The sequence below is a fragment of the Pogoniulus pusillus genome, unplaced genomic scaffold (assembly GCF_015220805.1).
Source record: "Pogoniulus pusillus isolate bPogPus1 unplaced genomic scaffold, bPogPus1.pri scaffold_50_arrow_ctg1, whole genome shotgun sequence".
NCBI classification, from domain to species: Eukaryota; Metazoa; Chordata; class Aves; order Piciformes; family Lybiidae; genus Pogoniulus; species Pogoniulus pusillus.
The window spans coordinates 1126519-1149847 of NW_026974708.1; the positions used below are offsets into that span (position 1 = coordinate 1126519).

The 23329-nt window shown below is 50.0% G+C and overlaps 1 protein-coding gene across 6 annotated transcripts in view; it reads left to right on the plus strand.

Annotated features, from left to right (window-relative positions):
• Window positions 1–23329, plus strand: part of LOC135174192 (gastrula zinc finger protein XlCGF57.1-like) — a 59432-nt gene that overhangs the window by 5924 nt on the left and 30179 nt on the right. For 2 of the 6 annotated variants that reach the window (XM_064141417.1, XM_064141418.1), the window contains exon 2: window positions 20147–22069. The exons of 1 other annotated variant lie outside the window; for it this stretch is intronic. In XM_064141417.1, coding sequence (XP_063997487.1) covers window positions 20148–21740 — 1593 coding nt within the window. In that variant the 5' untranslated portion in view covers window position 20147 and the 3' untranslated portion in view covers window positions 21741–22069. 3 more of the 6 variants (XM_064141419.1, XM_064141420.1, XR_010301781.1) reach the window with 2 other exon arrangements.

Genomic DNA, 23329 nt, shown 5'->3' on the forward strand with positions numbered 1-23329 from the left:
TTGTGAAGGCTGCTGAAGAGTGGCAGAGGCAGAAGCTGCCTGAGAGCTCTGCACAGTCAGTTTGCAGGAGTTGGGCAGGGACTGGAGTGAGGTTTTAGAAGAGATTTTGGTTCCTTCTGGTCACTTTCAATGACTTCTGAAGCTCTTCTGAGCATTTTCAGGCCTTGGTCTGATTTTTTTTAAAAGAGATTTTAATTATTTTGAGGCCTTTAAAATGTTTTAAAGATTTTTTAATTTTGTACTTCTTTAAAAATTTTTAAAAACATTTTCATTATTTTCAAGCCTTTTAAATGATTTTTTCAAGATATTTAAAATATTTCCAGGCAGTTTTAATGATTTTTGAAGCTCCTTTGTCCAGTTTCAGGCTTTTTAAAATGCCTTTTGCAGCTGTTGTGGTCGTGGTCATTTTCAGGCCTTTTAAGTGATGTTTGAAGATAATTTTGATAATTTTTAAGTGTTTTTTTTCCCCAAAAGCAGTTTGAATGCCATAAAACTTCTTAAAACCTTCAAGCCTTAGGAGACTTTAAAGCATCTTTAGGTGATTTTATGAAGTTCTAAGGCTTTTAGGAAAAAAAATCAGTTTATAAGGGGTTAAGAATTTTAAAGATATGTTGATGGCTTCTAGGGCGAATCCAAAACTTTTTAAGTGTGTTTGAAGAGTGCCAAACACATCAGTAAACCTGGAGAGTCTCTTCAGCATTACTGTGGCTTGTTGAGAGTTGTTGAAGAGATTGGAATGAAATGTCAAGAACTGTGGCTCTGCTCTGAAGGAATTGGGTGACTTTTGAGGTAGTCTTTAGGTAGTTTGAGGAACTTGTGTGAGGTTTGAAAGGTTTGTGATGAGGTTTTAGAGGTCTTCAAGAGATTTGAAGAGATGTTGATGGTTTTTAGTGCAGCTTTAAGCCTCTCAGCCTTTCTCAAGTGCGTGGAAGGCTTAAGGACACCTAGAAAGTCATTAAAGTCTCTACAGAAGAGTTGCAAAGAAGAGTTGCAAAAAGATTTTAACAACTTCTGCAGAGTGTTCTGAGCTGTTCTGGTGATTTTCAGGCATATTTGAAGAGTCTGGTAAACACAGAACCAGGAAAGTCTTTGTAGTGCCGTTGAGAGAGTTGAATGCATCTTTAGGTGTATTGAGGAAGTTTGAGGAGTTTTGAAACTTCATGAGCTTTTAAAGGCCTTCAGGAGTTGTGAAGAGCTGTGCCCTCTGGACAGCAGCTGAAGTTGAGCTCTTCTCTGCCTTCCACTGCCCCACTCTGCTCCTTCTTGACTCTTTTGCTGTTGCTCAGCTTGAATTATGCAGTTTGTCCACTTTGGATACATTCCTGGAATGGTTTGGCTTGGAAGAGACCTTAAAGCTCATCCAGCTCCAACTCTCTGCAATGTGCAGGGACACCTCCCACCAGCCCAGGTTGCTGAAGGCCTCATCTAGCCTGGCCTTGAACACGTCCAGAGAGGGGAATTCACAGCCTCCTTGGGCAGCCTGCTCCAGTGTCTCCCCAGCCTCACTGTGGGGAATTTCTTCCTAGTGTCCAGTCTGGGTCTTCCCTTATCCTATCCCTTTGGAGAGGCCCTTGTCCAAAGTCCCTGCCCAGTTTTCTTGCAGCCCCTTTCAGGTCCTTTTCTTCCAGGTGAAGCTACTTTTGAAGAAATTGTTACGAGTTTAAGAACTGGGATGTCTGAAACCATCAAGTGCAGTCTTTCTGAGGCCAGACAGTGCAGGAGGTGGACCAGGAAGTGTCATCTGTGTTATTTCATTCCCTCAATCCTGCATCCACTGCCCCTGCAAACTGGCTGCACTCTCAGTTTTGCCTTTTTCTTCTCCCTGACTCTGTCCCTTCATGATGTGGGTCTCACCTCTGCTATGTGCAGAAGGTTTCCAGCTGACTTTGTCCTTGGCTGAGCTCATTTTTTGCTGCATCAGGTTTGGTACAGGTGAAGCAGAGCGATAAGGTGGGGAGGGGGCATGGAGGCCTAGGGTTTGGCCTGGTTTGGAGGGAGATTTTGGAGACCTTTGGCCTAAGGAGGGTTTTGGAGAACTGTGGTTGAGGTGGACTATGGCTGGAAAGCTTTGGCCTGAGGAGGTCTGTTGGAGAGCAGTGGTCAAGGCAGACTCTGGACTTGTGTATTTCAGCTGCTGTTGGAGTGTTCTGTGCAGTTCCTCCTAACAGTTCCCTTTGCACTGCCAATGGTTTTCAGCCTGGTGTGGAGAGTTTGTCTTGAACTGCTTTGCAAGGTGTTGAGGAGCCTCTGTCTGCTCTTCCAGGCAGAAATGGAGAGCTGAAAGGGTTTAGCTTTCCCCAAGCTGATAGAACAGGAATCCCTAGCAATAAAAACTGTCATCTGCGTTAGGCTGCAGCTCTGGAGTTGGGCTTTTTGCTGTGTGAAGCATCAAGGTTGTGGAGCTTGCTGCTGCTTGTTGGAGTTGCTAGAATGAGAGCATAGTTTGGGTTGGACAAAGCCTTTAAGCTGGCAGAGTGCAGCTGCTGGGTTCAGCACTGCCAGGTGAGCACTGAGCCCTGGCCCTCAGCATCAGAGCTGCAGAGCTGTTGACCAGCTGCAGGGCGAGGGAGTCCAGCAGTGCCCTGGGCAGGCTCTTGCAGGGCTTCATCCTGCAGTTTGTGTCAGGTGCAAGACCTGCCCAGATGGCATCATGTTGGAAGGGACCCTCAGAGGTCATCTTGTGCACCCTGTGGCAGTGAGCAGGGCCAGCTGCAGCTAAAGCAGGCTGCCCAGGAGCACATCAGCTGTGATCTGGAATGTCTGCAGGGATGGAGCCTTCAGCAGGTCCCTGGGCAGCCTGTTGCAGTCTCAGCAGCCTCCTTGTGCAGACCTTCCTCCTGATGTCCAGCCTAACTCTGCCCTGCTCCAGTTTGAATCCAGTACCTCATGTCCTATCCCTGCAGGCCCTTCTGCACAGTCCCTGCCCAGCCTGACCGTAGGTGCCCTCCAGAAGTTGAGATGAGGGCTCCAAGGAGAGCTGAGAGCTACTTTTCTGCAAGCTGAACAGCTGCAGCTCTCTCAGCCTGTCTTTGTAGGAGAGGTACTGGTGGTGAATCAGGAGCAGGCCCCCCTGTTTTGGGCTTTGTATCACCTGTCTGTGACAGCTTGAGAAAGTTGTTGGTGTGCTCCAGAGTGGCTGAGGTGTGCAGGCAGAGCTCCTTGAATGCTTTGTGAGCAGGCTGATATCTTGTCCCCAGCTGAGAAGTCAAATGATGTCTGCAGTGCTTCTGCTGGCTCTGCTGCAATGGCTTTGTGCTGAGCTTTTCAGTGCTGAGTAGCTCTCTTCTGACTCTTGCTGTGTGCAGCTGGGAGCTGAGGGCAGTTTAATGCAGGCAGGAGGGGTAGTTCTGAGCATGGGGACAAGAGCAAGGTGTTGAAAGCTGCTCAGGGGTGTGAGATGCTCCCTTCTGCTCTAATGGTACCCGCTGGTGTTGGAGAGAGCTTTGTTCTTGGAGTCTGCTCTGATGGTATGCATCAGTGCTGGGCTGGGGCTGTCCAAAGTGATCTGCCAAATCCTTGTCCATCTGAGGCCTGTCTTTCTGGGTGTTGTGTGTCCTGTGTTTGATCCTGGACAAATTGAATGGTTTGGCTTGGAGGGGACCTCAGGGATTCTCTAGTTGTGGGCAGGGAAACCTTTCTCTGGAGAAGTCTACTTGAGTCTTTATCTGGCCTGGCCTTGGACCCCTGCAGGGAGGGGTCAGCCACATCGGGACTGATTTCTGTCAGGAAGGTCTGAATTGAGATGGCAGCTGTGGGCGGGAGGAATATTGCCCTGGCTGCAGTAGACTCTTTGTCCATGTTAGACTGACCTCAGCTGGGGACTTACACTGGTGTGTGTGGAGGCATTTGTGTGTTTGGGTTTGATGTGTTTACAGCTCAGGGAGCATACAGAGTGTTTTCTAGTGCAGTTCCTGTAGAGCAGCAAGAAAGGTCCCAGCCAAACCCCCAACAACCTGTTAAAGCTGAGTCTGAGTGCATTTCCCTGCTGCAGGAGCTAGCCATGTGCAGAGTGGCTCTCTGGGAGTTCTTAGGCTTCATTTCTTTAGGCAGAAATATTTCCTCACAGCTTTTAGGCTGATTTTGAGTTCCTCTCAAGGTTTCCTGACCACAAAGAGAGTTAGGTCAGGTGGAGCCTTTGCTGTTTGCCTGCAGGCTCATAGCTGTGCAGATCTTTTGTCCCCTCTGCTGTCAGGAAGCGTGGTCAGGAGCACTCTGCCCTGCTGCCGTTGCTGTGGAGATGGAGAAATGCTTTCTGGAAGAAGAGCAGGGAACCTTCAGAGCAGGATGAGAAGTCCAGAGTCTGCTTGCAGTTGAGAAATTGCTTTTGATTTGAGTGCAGTGTTTGATTTGATTGGGGGCAGCCTGTTCTGAGTGGTTTTGGTGGGAAGAACTCCTGAAGTTTCCTTGGAGGAGCTTCATAAGAAGACAAATTGCAGTTGCTCTTTGCTGCCTGCTGAGCTGGCAAAGGAAGGAACTCATTGCTGAAAGTGACTGCAGCAATTGCAGTGCTGTGCAAGGCTCAGCAGTGGTGTGGCCAGCAGGGCTAGGGCAGGATTGTGCCCACTGTACTGGACCCTGGTGAGGCCACACCGTGAATACTGGAGTCAGTTCTGGAGCACTCACTCCAGGAAGGTCATTGAGGGCCTGGAGCAGGTTGAGAGAAGGGCAAGAAAGCTGTGGAAAGGTGTGGAGAAGAGGGCTGGGGAGGAGCAGCTGAGGGAGATGAGGGTGTTGAGTGTGGAGAAGAGGAGGCTGAGGGGAGAGCTCATTGCCCTCTCCCTGAAAGGAGGTTGCAGTGAGGTGAGACTGGTCTCTTCTCCCCAGTGTGTGGTGATGGAAGGGAGAGGAAATGGCCTGGAACTGTGTCAGGGGAGGGTTGGATTGGAGATGACAACTCCTTTGCAGCAAGAGTGGTCAGGGGCTGGAACAGACTGCCCATGGAGGTGGTGGAGTCCCCACCCCTGGAGGTGTTAAGGGCTAGGTTGGATGAGGTCTTGAGCAACCTGGTCTGGTAGAAGGTGTCCCTGGCCGTGGCAGGGGCCTGGAGCTGGCTGAGCTTTGGAGTCCTTTCCAGCCCAAACCATTCTGTGAATGCTTGGATCTGGGCACTTAGCAGAACTTCAGTGGAGTGAAACTGTAAATAAGCAATGTTGTAAAGCTGGGTTGGAGCTTGTGCCCTGCCCTCAATGTAAAATATGAGTTGCAGGAGAGTTGCTTTGACCTGCAGCTGTGCCTCAGAATTTGTGATGCTCAAGAGGCAGCTCTGAAGTAGCTGCTGCAGGAAGTGAGCTGAACTGGAGCCCTGCACTCCAGAAGGAAAAGTTTTTCCCTCACAGTCAGGCACTGGAATCAGCTTCCCAAGGGCAGTGGTGGATTCCCTTACCCTGGGCAGCTTTAAAACTCATCTTGACAGGGCCTGGCCCAGCTGATGGCAAGTGCAGTGTCATCTGGAAAGGTTGGAGCAGATGGTCCTTGGGGTCCCTTCCAGCCTGGCATTCTGTGGGCACAGAGCTGTGCTGGGCATGTTGAAGGCTGCTGCAAAGCTCTTGAAGCCTTTGTGCAGAGTGCCAAAGACATCACTGAGCCTAGAAACTGCCTGCAGAGTTCCCTGCTAAGAGCTTGTAAGAGCTGCCCAAGCATTTGCCAGAGTTTCTGATCAGCTTGGAAGGGATCTGGATTGTTTTTCCAGGCAGTTTGAAACCTTTTTAAGCTTTCTTCTTCTTCTCCTCCTCCTTGGCCTTGGCCTCTTCATTGTCCTCCTCCACCTCCTGTGTTTCCTCCTCTTCCTCTCCCTGGAGGCTGCATTTAGAAGCATGGAATCATAGAATGGTTTGGGTTGGAAGTGATCTCCAAAGCTTATCCAGTCCAAGCCCCTGCATTCAGCAGGGACATCCTGCACTAGATGAGGCTGCCCAGAGCTCACCTTGAATATGTCCAGGGATGGGACCTCAACTCCCTCCCTGGGCAACCTGTGGTGTTGCAGCAGCCTCCTGGTGCAGAATTTGTTCCTGCCATCCCATCTCCATCTGCTCTGCAGCCATTGCCCTCCTCCTGTCCCTGCAGGCCTTTGGGAGCAGTCTCTCTGCAGCCTTCTTGTAGCCCCTTCAGGTGCTGGAAGGTCACTCTTAGGTCTGCCTGGAGCCTTCTCTTCTCCAGGCTGAACACCCCCAGCTCCCTCAGCCTGTCCTCATAGCTGAGCTGTTCCAAGCCCCTGATCATTCTCATGTCCTCCTCTGGACCCTGTCCATCAGGTCCATGTCGTTGCTGTGTTGAGGGTTCCAGAGCTGGGTGCAGCACTGCAGGTGAGCTCTCAGCAGAGCAGAGCGCAGTGTCAGAATCTGCTCTCTCCATCTGCTTTTGATGCAGCCCAGTCTGCCATTGGCCTTGTGTGCTGCAGGCTCACACTGCCTGCTCATGTCCAGCTCCTTGTTCCCCAGCACCCCCAAGTCCTTTCCCTCAGGCCTGCTTCCTATTGGCTCCTCCCCCAGGCTGTGCTGATTGTGAGGCTTGTTCCAGCCCAGGTGCAGGACCCTGAGCTCGCTCTTGTTGAACCTCAGATGGTTCACCTGGGCCACCTCTGCAGCTTGCGCACTTGAGCTCCTTCAACCTGTTCTCCAGGGCACAGGAGTCACCTGAGCTCTCACTCCCTCTGTCCCACTTCATCAGTTCCTGTGCAAGGAGGCCGCAGGGTCCCTTCTCACTTCTCATCTGTAACCCTTCCCCCTTGGACTGTTGCTGCTCCTTTCAGGCCTCCAGCTCCTACTGGCCTTTAGTCTCAGGACCTTCTATTCTTGAGCTCCTGCTTTCCCCTCAGTTCTTTAGAAGCTTCCTCAGCCACAACATTTTCCATTCCAGCCTTCCAACCACCGCAGGGCTGGGGGACACAGGGCCACGGGACAAAAAAGACACCTGGGACATGAATGGGCTGTGAATGAGGGAAGGGCCTGGCAATGCTTAGGCAGGGATTAGGCCTTCTCCCCCAAAAAAAGGCCACAGGATCAAGGCCCAGCTGAAAAATGTATGTGCATGAGATCACAGAATCAGTCAGGGTTGGAAAAGACCACAAGGACCAGCCAGTTCCAACTTCCCTGCCATGGGCAGGGACACCCTACCCTAGAGCAGGCTGCCCACAACCTCATCCAGCCCGGCCTTAAACACCTCCAGGCTACCACCTCCCTGGGCAACCCATTCCAGCCTCTCACCACTCTCATGCTCAACAACTTTCTCCTCACATCCACTCTGACTCTCCCCACCTCCAGCTTTGCTTCATTCTCCCCAGTCCTGTCATTGCCTGAGAGCCTGTAAAGTCCCTCCCCAGCTTTTTTGTAGCCCACTTCAGATCCTGGAAGGTCATAAGAAGGTCACCTGGGAGCCTCCTCTTCTCCAGACTGAACGGCCCCAACTCTTCATTCTGTCCTCACTGCAGAGCTGCTCCAGCCCACTGATCCTCATGGCCCTTCTCTGGACACGCTCCAGCATCTGCACATCCCTCTTGTAATGGAGGCTCCAGAGCTTGATGCAGTACTCCAGGTGGGGTCTCAGCAGAGCAGAGCGGGGGAAATCACCTCCCTGGCCCTGCTGGCCACACTTCTGGTGCAGCCCAGGCTCTGGTTGGCTTTCTGGGCTGCAAGTGCACACTGCTGGCTCGTGTTGAGCCTCTTCTCCACCAGCCCCTCCAAATCCCTCTCCTCAGGGCTGCTCTCCAGCCTGGCACTACCCAGCCTGGATTTGTGCTTGACATTGCCTCGACCCAGATGCAGGACCTTGCACTTGGTTGTGCCCACCTCTGCAGCCTGCCAGGTGCCTCTGGATGGATCCCTGCCCTCCAGCCTGTCTGCTGCACCACACAGCTTGGTGTGATCAGCAAACTTACTGAGGCTGCACTCAGTGCTTCTGTCCATGGCACCCTCAAAGATTTTGAACAAACAGAATCTGGCAGCATTTCAGGAGATGAAAGCAGTGAATTGTCCTGCACCTCTGCATGTGTTAGCTGGGAGCTTGCCCACAGAGCATGGGCACTGTGCCCTCACAGCAAACCTCATTTTCTCTTGGGGCTGTGGAATGACAGCTCCAGGAGAGCTGCTAAGAGAAAGCTGCTAGAAATGGGTAGTGAGAGAAGGAAACCAAACCCTCTGGAATGAGTCTCTTTAGGCTGCCTGTGTGTGCATGGTGCTGGAGGTGTCAGGTTTGGCCAGGGGTCAGAGACTCCTCCAGCATCACAGTGAAGGCTGAAGAGGATTTACAAGAAGCTGACCAAGTCCCTTCCCCCTTTCCTGCATCTGCAGAGAGCAGGAATGCGGCGAGGCAGATCTCGCGGAGAAGGGCTAATCTCAACTATGCAAGGACACTGCACAATCCAATGTGGATCAAAAGCGAGTGACAACTTTATTTAGTAGCCGCGCGCTTATATGTGTTACAGATAATATATGCATACATGTAAGAAGCTAAATGGCTGAATCTCTAAATACCCTATTTGCATGGTGCACCTACTTGCTACGTGCAGCTGCAAGCAGCAAACTACTTCTTATCTTATTCAGAGTTAGCTGTATCCTGCTCTGCTTGAGTTGTCCGCCGACTCATCAAGGACAGCGCCTCCCTAGCTAGCTGTATTAAATGCTGCCTTTGTTTATTCAATATGTCTTTGTTTCTTCAATGTGGCCTTTGTTTCAGTGTGGCCTAGCACAGCCTTAATTTAGTTCCATATACTCATCCTGCTTGCCCACCTCTAAGTCATGTCCATTTTCCTTTAGCCATTCTGCAACAATTCCCCTCTTCTCTTTTTGGGCAAGCAGGGCTGTACCCCCGGTAACTCGATCCACACCCCTCAGAATGCATCCATACCCTATGCGTAGTAATATAAGCATAAGCAGTACTATTCCCAGCAGGCAGAGGCCCTCCTTGATAAGCTGTAGTATCCAGGGAGACAAACCTCCAAAAGTTGATCTTAGCCACTGGTCAAAGGGATTTTCATTAACAATAATGCGGTTAGTATGATTTTTCAGCCAAGCAAGCTGTTTATGGATAGACTCCCCATGGTCCGAGAGGTTAAAGCAACACATTCCCTCAAAATCGCTACAACCATGGTGCTAAAATCAGAAAGAGAATAAACCTGTTGGAGCTTTTACTAGTAGCATTAGTTTGGCAAGCTAACAACCCAAGCTTAGCTAACAATCCCAAAAGCTTTTTCTGCAATCAGTAAGTCATTTGTTCAAAAGACCAAAAGTCCAGACGAATGTCACAGTCACAGGAGAGTGCAGGTGTGCCACATCTTCATTGGTTCTGTGTGGCAATTGATGTTGTAGAGTCGCAGATGTATCTGCTGTCCAATATTCTTCCTCAGACTCCCATAGTTCTGTATTCACTCTGTAGTTCTCAGAAACCTTGATGCTTTCATCACACTCCTAAGCTATGAGCTGCGTCTGTCTATTGTGCTTAAAAACTACTAATTTCTAAATACACTACAAAGATACGCCCTAGATGTTGCTTTCAGGCTACTCTATTAGGCCTTTTCCCACAGTCCTTTATCTGTTTTAAAAATTTAAGGCAGTGTTTGTCATCCTTCTGCAGGGCCCTTGCAAAAATATGACAAGCACATTGCCATCTGTGCCAATTAAGTGGGTTTTGGCCCTTACAAAAGGAACTAAACTGAATCTATTCCATTAAACCACAGTCACTGAAAACTCATGAAAATATCCAAATTCGTTAACCATGATCAAAACCTTATGATCCATACACACACAGTCATCCTGTCAGTGCTCCTTTCAAGTCCTTTCACAATTCTGCCATCTGAGCAAGACTTCTGCTCACTTTAGGAAAAAACAGGCTAATCATACTCAAGCTGGTCTCCATCTTAAGGCCTGTGAGGATAAGTGATCAAACACAAGCAAATACAAGAACAAATGCAGACATTCATTGCCTAGGCTAACAGATCCACTGGCCTAGTCTGTATGACACAACCACAGAAATTTCAACATTCTCTTTTCCTTCTCCTACTTTCCTTTCCTTCCTTCCTCTCTTCTCTATTCTCCCCCCTCTTTTTTTTTTTTTATACATAATCCCAGTGCTATCTAAATATACAGAAAAATCTTTTAAAATATTCTACAATATCCTTATATCCTAAAATTCTACAATTATATTTACAAACTCTTATACTTAATTATATTATCTGTCAACTTAAAACATACATCAACTAAAGGAAATGAAACCATTAACTCAGTACTGAGAAAAAACCAAAGAAAATCAGGAAGATATTACATTCATGGAGCTCCTTTGAAAATACTCTGGTACCAGAAAAGGAAAAGAATCTTAAATCAGAAGTTATACAGTTACAAACAACTCTTACTATAATATTCTATTACATTAACTATTAAACATGTGCAGCTATCAAGTACTTAAAATACTCTATTTTAATTGCTTAAGTCTTATCACAATTACCCTTCTAAAATGATTCTAAAACTTATCTTATTAAAATAAACATCTTATCAAGTCACGAAATAGCTATCACAAATTCAGTCTGTTTCTTTAAGAAACGAAATAGTTTTGTTCACAGCAACTGCAAGGGAAAGAAAAACACAGGAGAGAGGGAGGGCAGCGGGGGAAGGTGATAACGCCGGGGGATGTGTGGGGGGGAGAGGCTCGTATCGCTCGTCTGAGCCGTCCGGTCTCTCAGCCCCCATCCCTTACTGTCCCCGTTGCTTCTACTTCTTTTTCTTCTCTGTTGATCGTCCCTCTGTCTCTCTGGCGTTTTTTTTTCTCTTTTTCATGTGTTGCTGTCCGTAGAGACGCGGCGCGGGGGGGGGGGGGGGGGGGGGGGGGGAGTTCTGTGTTGTCAGGTGCTTAGCAGAGTCCTGTGGGCAGGTCACCAGGCAAAGTTGGTACACACGGCTGCAGGAGTGCTGAGAAACTTTTTAAACTGAGAAATCTTTGATGCTGTTGCCGGAGATGAGGAGAACTTGGGAAACTTTATAGACCAAGAGCGTCCCGTACTGGTCTTTTCCAAGCGCCGCTGTGCATCAGTGGCTGTGGGACTGACTACGACGGGAAGACCGAGCCCTGGCGGTCCAGGTGCGAGAGCATTAAACACAGAGGATGCCTTTTGTCCCCCATCTTGCTTCTCGCCGGAGAGTTTAGTGGTAGCCACCGCCGCCACATCCTTCTCCATTTTGTACTTTTTTATAGCATTAACAGTCTCTCGCCAAGGCACTTGAAGCTTCTTAGCTGCTGGATCCCCATCTATTACTGCATCCCACAGTTCACTGCCGAACGCCCTCCATTCTGCTTCACCAAAATATGACTCGGGGGTTTTAAAAAAACCCTTAGCATAGCCATATGCACAAAGACCTGGCAAATACTTGGTATTCAAATTCACTTTGCGCTTTTCAAGAAAGCAAGATAGCAAGGAAAGGGCTACCTCTTTATCCATGCCGCGGCGTCCCGCTTGCCCTCCTTGCAGCGACGAAGGCTGGCTCTCTTGTCGTCAGCCTCAGGCCCACCTAATTGGTCCGCCACCCCGTCCTAGCTTTGTCCTGCTAGCGGGCGTCGCTCTCCTCCGACGGCCCGCTCCGCCGGCCTGTCCTCCTCCGTGTTTCCTAGGGTCCCCCCAAATCGGGGTCCCTGTTTCGGGCACCAATCTGCGGCGAGGCAGATCTCGCGGAGAAGGGCTAATCTCAAATATGCAAGGACACCGCACAATCCAATGTGGATCAAAAGCGAGTGACAACTTTATTTAGTAGCCGCGCGCTTATATGTGTTACAGATAATATATGCATACATGTAAGAAGCTAAATGGCTGAATCTCTAAATACCCCATTTGCATGGTGCACCTACTTGCTACATGCAGCTGCAAGCAGCAAACTACTTCTTATCTTATTCAGAGTTAGCTGTATCCTGCTCTGCTTGAGTTGTCCGCCGACTCATCAAGGACAGCGCCTCCCTAGCTAGCTATATTAAATGCTGCCTTTGTTTATTCAATATGTCTTTGTTTCTTCAATGTGGCCTTTGTTTCAGTGTGGCCTAGCACAGCCTTAATTTAGTTCCATATACTCATCCTGCTTGCCCACCTCTAAGTCATGTCCATTTTCCTTTAGCCATTCTGCAACACAGGAACATCCCTTCCTGTGTGTTCTCAGGGCTTCTTTGACCTTCTGTTGAGGAGTGGTCAGAACAGAGCTGGCCCTGAGTTGGGCCCTGCTGGCAGGAGTTGTCTGCAGGGCAGAGCTGAACACAGAGTGGATGGGGTGCGGTCTGTGAGCAGGGCCAGGGAGGATACCTGGGGCCAGACCTCCTGGCAAATGCAGCTGCAGCCAGCAGAGCCCTAGGCAGGCAGTGGGAGGAGCCTGCAGCTGAGGCCTGTACAAGGCTGGCTGGAGGTAGCTCTCCTGTGGTGCTGCCCTGTAGCTGTCTGCTGGGGATTGTGTGCTGGGCCTGGAGAGGAGAGCTGAAGTGCAGACTCATATTTTCAGCAGCTCTCTCTAGCTGCTGTGCCCATGATGCTGGGCTTGGGAAGTGCTTGCACCAAGACCCAGCTCTGCTGCATGGTCCTGGACAGTGCTGAGCCATCCCTTGCAGGTCAGTCCTGTCCCTCTGTGTTGAGGAAGAGCAGAGTTTGCAGAGCTGCCCCTTGGTAGAGCCCAGCAGGTAAAGAACCCACAGTGGGGGACAACAGCAGGCCCTAGGCTTTTGTTGATCCGTGTGGTACATCCCAACACCCCACTGAGCCTCCTACCCACCACATTTCCCTGCCACTGGGGCTTTGAGGGACATCCTCTGCTGTAGGAGTCTGGGGACCCCAAGGCAGGGGTCAGTTGTGTGGAAGGAGGTTGTGTTTGGGGCTGGAATGTGCAGTGTGGGCGGGAGAGAGTTGGAGTTTGTTTGGTCTTCCTGGATCAGCGCTGCTGCCTCTTGTCTGAGCTAGGAGAGATCAAAGGGCAAAGCCTGGGCAGGAACCTACCCGCCAACAGCACAGGGCTGGAAAACGGGGCTGGGAGCACTCTGTAAGGACCAGGGTGTCTCAGCCGCCCCAGCACCTGGGATCTCAGCACAGGTGTTACAGATCTGCCCCTACACCATGGCAAGAAGCAGAAGTATGAGGGCCACTCTCAATTCTTTGCCTCATATGATGGTTTGGGTGTTACCTGCCCTCCCACACTTTGGAAGTCACCCAGACTAGACTTAGCTGGCTCTGGAAATTGAATGAAGCTTTATATTTACAGCTTAGCACAATATACAAGCAGATATTTACAATCTATACAGTTCTACAGAAATACACAAGGTAAAAGGTAATACAGAAACACAACAGCCCTCCCGGAAACCTGAGTCCCCAGGCAGGGCTTTCAGCCACCCTTCCAGCTTCTCCCACCCCTCTCTACCTTACCCCAGATGTTGCCTTATGCCCAAGGAAGATTGGAAGGTTGGCCAGGGGGGTTAGGAAGCAGGTGGATTAATCAAAGAGACTGAAGGTGAGTTTAGAGAGAGAAATGCAACCCACAACCTGAACACAGAGCGTCTCCCCTATCTATGTTTGGATTCTTGTTCTTATATGTATCATCAAGCCTATGAGGGAATTAGACATCACCATTGTTTCCTTTTCACAACCTGTAGTCTAGTTCTTCTCACCAAAACATTCCAGCAAGCTTCAAAATAGCACAATCCACCCCTGTCTATTTCTCTCAGAGTAGTGCTGAGAAATATCTGATCTCAAACAATGTTCACTCCAATCAGTATGACAACTTCAGTTCATACTTTGTTCTGGCTATTTCAGATGAAGATGATTCAAAAGCTCAGAAAACATCAAACAGTTTGTCTCCTCACAGATTAGATGAGAACAGGGACTCCCAGGTGACTTTGGGTTTGTGCTCACATACTGTAGATTCCCTCATAGATTCTTTCATTGGATGCCGATGGCACCTAGAACAGAAAACTCCTAACAGCTTGTATTATACTCTCTGAATTTAGACTCTCTCAGCTAAGGTTAGATTTCTCTGTGGAATACACTGGATTTCACCGTTCTGCTGCATTACCCAGTAGGTATGACCAGGACCTTCAGCAGACACCACCCCTCAGACAGGTTTCCCTTCGCCCGAAGGAGAAAATACCCAAACAGTTTTCCCTAACAGATTCTTTTCACCTACAACAGGAACTTTATCACCGTCTACTGTTTGGACCAAGTCTGATTGTGCAGGTCCTGCTCTGTTTACTGAACCTCTACTATTTACCAACCAGGTAGCTTGTGCTAAATGTTTGTCCCAGTTTTGCAGAGTTCCACCCCCCATGGCTTTTAGGGTGGTTTTCAGCAAACCATTGTAGCACTCAATCTTCCCTGAAGCTGGAGCATAGTAGGGTATGTGATAGATCCACTCAATGTTGTGCTCTTTGGCCCAGTTTTTCACAAGATTCTTCTTGAAATGAGTGCCATTGTCTGACTCAATTCTCTCTGCAGTTCCATGTCTCCACATGATCTGTCTCTCCAAACCAACAATGGTGTTACGTGCAGTAGCATGTGGAACTGGATAGGTTTCCAACCATCCAGTGCTGGCCTCTACCATCGTTAGCACATACTGCTTGCCAGAACGAGATCGAGGTAAAGTGATGTAGTCAATCTGCCAGGCTTCACCATACTTGTACTTTGACCATCTATCACCATACCATAAGGGCTTGATTCGCTTAGCCTGCTTAATAGCAGCACAAATGTCACAGTCATAGATGACTTGGGTGATAGCGTCCATGGACAAGTCAATTGACCTATCGCCCATCGGTATGTTCCATCTCTGCCTTGATGTCCAGATGAGTCATGGGCCCACCGAGCTAAGAACAGCTCACCTCGGTGTTTCCAATCAAGGTCAAGATCAGAGTTGGTATCAACTTGAGAAATCTTAGCAGCTTGGTCTACCTGCTGGTTGTGTTGGTGTTCCTCAGTAGCTCTGTTCTTAGGCATGTGTGCATCTACGTGCTGCACCTTCACTGGAGTTCTCTCCAGCCGTGCATCAATGTCCTGCCATAGATCAGCACACCAAATAGGCTTTCCTTTCCTCTGCCAACCATGCTTCTTCCAGTCCTTTAGCCAACCCCATAGAGCATTGGCTACCATCCATGAGTCAGTGTAGAGGTAAAGGGTAGGCCAATTTTCACGTTCAGCCACATCAAGAGCAAGTTGAACAGCTTTTACCTCCGCGAATTGACTGGATTCTCCTTCTCCATCTTTTGCTTTGTTAACTCTCCTGATAGGGCTCTGGACTGCTTTCTTCCATCTTTACTTGTTCCCAACAAGATGACAGGAACCATCTGTGAACAAAGCATAGTTCTGCCAAAGGCTCCAAGTTGGACCATTGTCACTGGCAGCCGTGTACAGAATGTTCTTAATGTCCGGACCAGATCGCACAGGTCTCAAGCCCACTGCATGGACTGCTTCTCGCTTCATCTGATCAAAGGCTGCTTGATGTTCAGGTCCCCACTCGAAATTGTTTCTCTTACGAGTCACATCGTGCAGAAGTTTGACAATTTGACTGAAACCAGGAATGTGTAGTCTCCAAAATCCCACTGCACCCAAGAAAGAGAGAGTCTCCTTCTTATTGGTGGGAGCTGCCATGGTGGAGACTTTGTTGATCACATCCTGTGGAATGTGATGGCGACCATCCTGCCACCACACTCCCAGAAACTGAATTTCTCTGGCAGGTCATTTGACTTTGTCTCAATGGCAAAACCTGCTTGCAGCGGAATGTCAATGATTTTGTTACCTTTCTCAAAGACTTCCTCAGCAGTTTGGCCCCACACAATGATGTCGTCGATGAATTGTATGTGCTCTGGAGCATTACCTTTCTCTAGTGCATTGTGGACCCAGCTAGAACTTAGGCTGCCACTTCCATGAAGGATAATAAAATGCACTTTTATAAATTTATCAATGTTAAAAAGAAGGGCAAGAAGTGCCTCCATTCCTTACTGGACCAGGAGGGGAACACTGTAACTGATGACAAGGAAAAGGCTGAGGTCCTGAATGCCTTCTTCACCTCAGTTTTCAACAGCAAGGAGGGAGGAGTTCAAGGCAAGTGGCCTCTTGAACTGGGGGATGGGGTCGGGGAGCAGTGTGTTGCCCTGGAAATTCATGAAGAATTAGTTCAGGACCTGCTGAGCCACCTGGACACCCACATGTCCATGGGCCCAGATGGGATCCATCCCAGGGTGCTGAGAGAGCTGGCAGCTGAGCTGGCCAAGCTGCTCTCCATCATTTTCCAGCAGTCCTGGCTCACCGGAGAGGTCCCAGGAGACTGGAAACTGGCCAAGGTGATCCCCATCCACAAGAAGGGTGGGATGGAGGAACCTGGGAACTACAGACCTGTCAGCCTGACCTCAGTGCCAGGGAAACTGATGGAGCAGGTTATCATGGGGGCAATAACTGCACCTGAGGGATGGCAAAGGGCTCAGGTCCAGCCAGCATGGGTTTAGGAAGGGCAGATCCTGCCTCTCCAACCTGATCTTCTGTGATCAGGTGACCCGCTTGGTGGATGTGGTCTATCTGGACTTCAGCAAGGCCTTTGACACTGTCCCCCACAGCAAACTGCTGGCTAAGCTGTCAGCCCGTAGCTTGGATGGCAACACTCTGTGCTGGGTTAGGAACTGGCTGGAGGGCCAGACCCAGAGAGTGGTGGTGAATGGTGCCACATCCAGCTGGCAGCTGTCACTAGTGGTGTCCCTCAGGGATCAGTGCTGGGCCCCATCCTCTTTAACATCTTCATAGATGATCTGGATGAGGGCATGGAGTCAGTCATCAGCAAGTGTGCAGATGACACCAAGCTGGGGGCAGATGTGACTGGGTTGGAGGGCAGAAGGGCTCTACAGCGGGACCTTGACCACCTGGACAGATGGGCAGAGTCCAAGGGGATGGCGTTCAATAGCTCCAAGTGCAGGGTGCTGCACTTTGGCCACAACAACCCCATGCAGAGATACAGGCTGGGGTCGGAGTGGCTGGAGAGCAGCCAAACAGAGAGGGATCTGGGGGTGCTGATTGATACCTGCCTGAACATGAGCCAGCAGTGTGCCCAGGTGGCCAAGAGAGCCAGTGGCATCCTGGCCTGCATCAGGAATGGTGTGGCCAGCAGGAGCAGGGAGGTCATTCTGTGTCGGGGTACGGAGGCTGGCGAGACTCGGGATCGGGGTACTGACGACTCGAGACAGCAGCTTCTAGGCATCTGTGCATCAGTACAACTTTATTAGGGTAGTGCAGTGTCTTATATACTGCTCAGAGGAGGTGTTTCCAGCCAGCCTGGAGCTGGCAGAAGTGGACAGTACAGATTGGCCCCAAGTTATGTGTAAGGCAGAGATAGGTTACCTGTGGTAAACAACCTGTGAGTACCACCCAGGGGGGCTGGCCGGGGTCAGCCCCCCTTGGGGCTGCGTCCGCCCCGGGGGAAGGCAGATTCCACCCCCTGACAGCTGTGCGTGGGTTGCTCATAGTCGCCGGCTCAGGCCCTGGGAGCCTCAAGGCTCCAAGGACACTTCACATCACAGGGTCTGATGTTTACCTTTCATGCTCCGCTGCAGGAGAAAGCTTCCCACAATTCTGCCCCTGTACTCTGCACTGGTTAGACCACACCTTGAGTACTGTGTTCAGTTCTGGGCCCCCCAGTTTAGGAGGGACACTGAGATGCTCGAGCGTGTCCAGAGAAGGGCGACGAGGCTGGGGAGAGGCCTTGAGCACAGCCCTACGAGGAGAGGCTGAGGGAGCTGGGATTGGTTAGCCTGGAGAAGAGGAGGCTCAGGGGTGACCTTATTGCTGTCTACAACTACCTGAGGGGTGGTTGTGGCCAGGTGGAGGTTGCTCTCTTCTCTCAGGTGGCCAGCACCAGAACAAGAGGACACAGCCTCAGGCTGCGCCAGGGGAAATTTAGGCTGGAGGTGAGGAGAAAGTTCTTCCCTGAGAGAGTCATTGGACACTGGAATGGGCTGCCCGGGGAGGTGGTGGAGTCGCTGTCCCTGGAGCTGTTCAAGGCAAGATTGGACGTGGCACTTGGTGCCATGGTCTGGCCTTGAGCTCTGTGGTAAAGGGTTGGGCTTGATGATCTGTGAGGTCTCTTCCAACCCTGATGATACTGTGATACTTTCCATTTTCACTTCTTGATGGAAACCTGCTAGCCAAGATGTTAGCATAGGATGAAGGAGCAAGCTTAATAAGCTTCTTCATGAGACCTGTTTCAAGAGGAATGTCATCAGGCTCATGTATGCCATGATCTCCATAAAGCACTTCCTTCACTGCAGACTCCTTCAGAAGCTTAATTCTCTGCTCAATGGTGTTCCACTCTTTGGCTGCCCATGGCAGATCATCTCGGGAAGCATATCTCATAGCCACAGCCAATGGGAGGTGTGTCTACAAGCTAATGTTACCAAGAGGACTTGCCAGGTATTTGTCTGCTTCACTGTCCCTTGTAAGTGGTCCTATATGCTTGGCAGACATGTTTCCTACCTGCAGGGTATTGGCACCAATGCTATTGCATTTCATCAGTCAGCTTAGGATTGTCTCTCGTGATTCCCTTGAGTATTCCTTTCTAACTTCCCTGACCTCTCTGGGGGGATCATTGGAATCCTGGATGTCATCCTTCTTTTCCTATTGTTTCTGGTTGTCACTGGCCTAGAAACCGACCCTAAGAGCACTCTTAAACTTGGAACCATCCTCTTTTCTTGGCAGCCAATCTCACAAATCTAAGTATGTTGGCCAAATCTTTAAGTCTGTACTTCTCTTCCTCCTCTTGTGCACCAGAGGTCTCTCCCCATAGTCCTCTTTTGAATCACTCCTTGTCAAATGTTCCATCTTTGCCCAGGCTTTGGCTGGAGGCAAAATATTTTGAGATGAAATGGACTTTAATGACCCCTCTAGCGGGTCTGAATTACTGGGGGTCTGACCTGAGGTCTGTGAGTTTGAATCTGGCTTAGGGATAGGGGTTTCTGCTGCCTGAGGAATCAAATTAGCTGAAGGAACATCTTTGGCCTGAGCAGTTATCTCTGTTCCTGGGCTATGTGCCATGTTATTCACGTTTTTGTCAACAACTGAGACACAATCTATGGGAGGAGGTGCAGTGGTGTCCCCCCCTTGTTCTCCTTCTGAGCTACAATTGTTTACATTTGGAATGCTGCTTCTCTGGGACACTTTTGGCTTCTTAAAGGCACCACATGCATATTTCTCTTACGTAATGTCAAAATTGTTATTCAAAATTATAGGACCTAAGATTACACATAACAGAAATGCCACAGTCTCATGTGAATAAAATTCAGAGCAAGGGTTAGGTAACTGGGTCTTAGGTAAAATTACTCTCATTAAAGCTGTTGATAAAGCAGTAGATGTGTCATTTCCTGAATTGTTTCTGGTAAAAAGGCCTGTAATGTTACAGCTGATATAAACTCTCACCCAGCAGTAGATGAAGAAACAGAAAATGTGCCACACAAAAGCCCCACTAAGTGAAATAGCTTCATTAGCTTAATTCTGATTCCCAGAGTTAATTAACAGTCAATCAAATTTAATTTGACCCACATTTGGTGCCAGAATAAATGATGTGATGGTTTGGGTATTACCTGCTCTCCCACACTTGAGAAATTACCAAGACTAGACTCAGCCAGCTCTGGAAATTGAATGAAACTTTATATTTACAGCTTAGCACAATATACAAGCAGATATCTACAATACAGAAAACACAACAGCCCTCCCAGAAACCTGTGTCCTCAGGAGGGGCTTTCAGCCACCCTTCCACCTTCTCCCACCCCTCTCTGCCTTACCCCAGATGTTGCCTTTTGCCCAAGGAAGAATGGAGGATCGGCCAGGGGGGTGAGGAAGCAGGTGGATTAATCAGAGAGATGGCAGTTTAGGTTAGAGACATGCAGCCCACAGCCCAGGCAGAGAGCATCTTCCCTATCTATGTTTGGATTCGTGTTTGTATACCTCTCAGCCTATGAGTGAAGTAGACATCACGATTGTTTCTCTTTCACAGGCTGTAATCTAGTTCTCACCAAAACATTCTAGCTAGCTTCAAACTAGCACAACTCAGCTTCATGTTGATCGTTGGGAGGTGTCAGAGGCTGTATTGACCCAGGCAGGATGTCAGAGATTGAGCGGCTGGGGTCAGGTGCTTCCATTTTCCCTAAGAGCAGTGACCTCTTCATCTTCTAGCATGGCCTCACAGAAGGACCCAGACGAGATCTGGGAGGAGATGCAGAACCCAGAGAGTAAGATGGAGCAGGCAAAGTGCAGTCTGAAGAAAGAAGAGGAGAAAGATGTCAAGACAGAGGATGACAACGATGAGGGGACTGATGACTGTGGTAACGTTGAGTATGAGGAGGAGGAATTTGAGGGGGATGAATTCACGTTAGCCAGCTCTGTGCCAGTCAAGCAGCTGCTTCAGTGCCCTGAAAGTGGGCAGAGATTCACACAGTGCTCACAGCTCATTGACCACTGCCGAGCCCATACCAGTGAGAAGCCCTTCAGCTGTGCTGACTGTGGCAAGAGCTTCACACGGCACTCAGAGCTCATTGTCCACCACCGAACCCACACAGGCGAGAAGCCCTTCAGTTGTGCTGTCTGTGGCAAGAGCTTCACGGTGCGCTGTAACCTCATTGCCCACCACCGGGCCCACACTGGAGAGAAGTCCTTCAGCTGTGTTGACTGTGGCAAGAGCTTCACACGGCGCTCAGAGCTCGTTATCCACCGCCGAACCCACACTGGTGAGAAGCCCTGCAGCTGTGTTGACTGTGGCAGGAGCTTCACACAGAGCTCACAGCTCACTGTCCACCGCCGAACCCACACTGGTGAGAAGCCCTTCAGCTGTGCTGACTGTGGCAAGAACTTCACACAACGCTGCAACCTTGTTGCCCACCGCCGAATCCACACCGGCGAGAGGCCCTTCAGCTGTGCTGACTGTGGCAAGAACTTCGCAGTGCGCTCACAGCTCATTGTCCACCGCCGAATCCACACTGGCGAGAAACCCTTCAGCTGTGCTGACTGTGACAAGAGCTTCACACAGCGTTCGCAGCTCATTGCCCACTGCCGAACCCACACTGGTGAGAAGCCCTTCAGCTGTGCTGTTTGTGGCAAGACCTTCACAGCGCGCTCCAGCCTCATTGTCCACTGTCGAATCCACACCGGTGAGAAGCCCTTCAGCTGTGCTGACTGTGGCAAGAACTTCACACGGCGCTCACAGTTCATTGTCCACTGCCGAACACATACCGGTGAGAAGCCCTTCAGCTGTACTGACTGTGGCAAGAGCTTCACAGTGCGCTCAGACCTCATTATACACCACCGAATTCACACTGGAGAGAGGCCTTTCAGCTGTGCTGACTGTGGTAAGAGTTTCACTTGGAAGTTCACTCTGACCCAGCACCGCAGCGTGCACACCATTGAGAAGTCCTTCAGCTGCAGGGACTGTGGCAAGAGCTTCAAAACCAGCCACAGCCTCACCATCCACCGCCGCATCCACACTGGAGAGAAGCTGTTCCCCTGTGCAGAGTGCGGCAAGAACTTCACCACAAGCTCAAGTTTCATCCAGCACAGACTCATCCACACTGGTGAGAAACCCTACAGCTGTGCTGACTGTGGCAAGAGCTTCACCCATACCTCTACCCTCACCCAGCACCGTCGTGTCCACACCGGCGAGAAGCCCTTCACCTGCTCTGACTGTGGCAAGAGCTTTACCCGCAGAGGCAGTCTCACTTCCCACCGCTGTACCCACACTGGTGACCAACCCATGCTGCAGGGGAAGCACAAATAGACTCACTCCAGGTCTGTTGGGGTAATTGTGTCCCTCCCCCCCCCCAAGAAGGCCTTTCCAGCAGATTGAACCAAGGTTGCCTCTTTTTCACCTGCATTTCTCAGAGGTTGAGGGCTCCAGCAGGAACAAACACCTGCTCTTCTGAGCACCAATTAGTGCTGGTGAGAATAATTACAGTGCTGAGTCAGCACAGCTGGAGATGCCATTGGAGCTGGGCTGAGCTGTGCAGGGATTTGTCTGGTTCTTCCCCTATTCTTTGTGTCTCCCTGGGGTAAAATGCCCTCTGCCCTGTGCCCAGTTGTGTCAATAAAAGCCCAAAGTGACCCAAATCCTGTCTTTTTGCTTTTATTTTAGCCACTGCTGCCCACAGTGCCCAAATGTTGGGGGCATTTGTTCTCTAGGGATGGGGCCGGAGCCCTGTGCCCATATTGGGGAGGTCAAAGTGATGTTCTCAGAAGAGTCTTGAGATTCTCTTGCTGAGAGTAGTCTCAGGGGCATCTCAGAGACTTCTTTTGAGGGGTGCCAGGTGATGTTAGATGTTAGGGGGGGTCAGGAGGGTTCTAGGCTTGACTTTGGGGTTCTTTGTAGAGTGTAGGGGACATCTCAGGGAAGTCTTTGGAAATACCTGGAAGGGCTCTATCGGGTTTCTGGTAAGGAGCTCTGCTGCTTTCCATCAGGTCTGGGGCTTGCAAAGGCCTTCTCCCTAGTTCAGCAGTGTTCCTGCTGGATTCCTGGTGATCTGTGGCTTCTCTGAGGCTTTCCACCAGCCAGAGGTGAGAGGAGATTTCTTTGAGTGTTCAGGAGCTTCTAGGTGCCTGAGTGTCGTGGAGGGCCTGTAGGCCTGAAAAGAGGCTTATTTATGCCTTTCCCTGCCTGGACATGTTTTTCTGCCAGGACCCCTGGTTGTAAACAGGTTGTGTAAGCCCCCACACACGCAGCTTGTGTCTCCCTGGTGTAAGTCCATGTGATCCCCATATTTGGGAAAGTCCAGGCAAGTGGCATTTGCCTATTATGGGAGGTTTGGCTGACCGCCAACCTGATTGGTCCTTCTAATGGCCAAGGGGCCATTAATCTCAGCCCACATTCAGTAAATAGGGGTGCACAGGTAAACAACATGCTCAGACACCATTGCTCACACTCGGAGCCTCACTTGCAGCTCAACCCCCCATGCTTGGACTCCATTGCATAGCTCCGATGGTCAGAGGCTCAGACCCTCATGCTCTGGCCCACTTGCAGCTGCCTGCCTGCATACCTTAGTTACAGACCTCATTTAAGCCTGCCTGTATATACATGTGGAGCCTGTAGTCTCCAGCCAGCTGTGCACACTTGCACACCACTGTGTTATCAGGACCAGATTCTGTATTGCCTGCCTTTACCTACAGAGCTCAGACTCCCAGCAGCTGCACACATCCTGCATGCCTGCTGCCTATCATTGCCTGGTAAGTGCCACTGGCCACCAAGTTACCAGGAAGCAGAGTCTGAATTGTCTGCACATGCTATCAGCCTGCTAGCAGCGTGAGAACTGTGCTCAGCCTGCATGATATCCTTCTCCTGCACCTGAGATCCTGCCTGCCTACGTATCCCTGGAC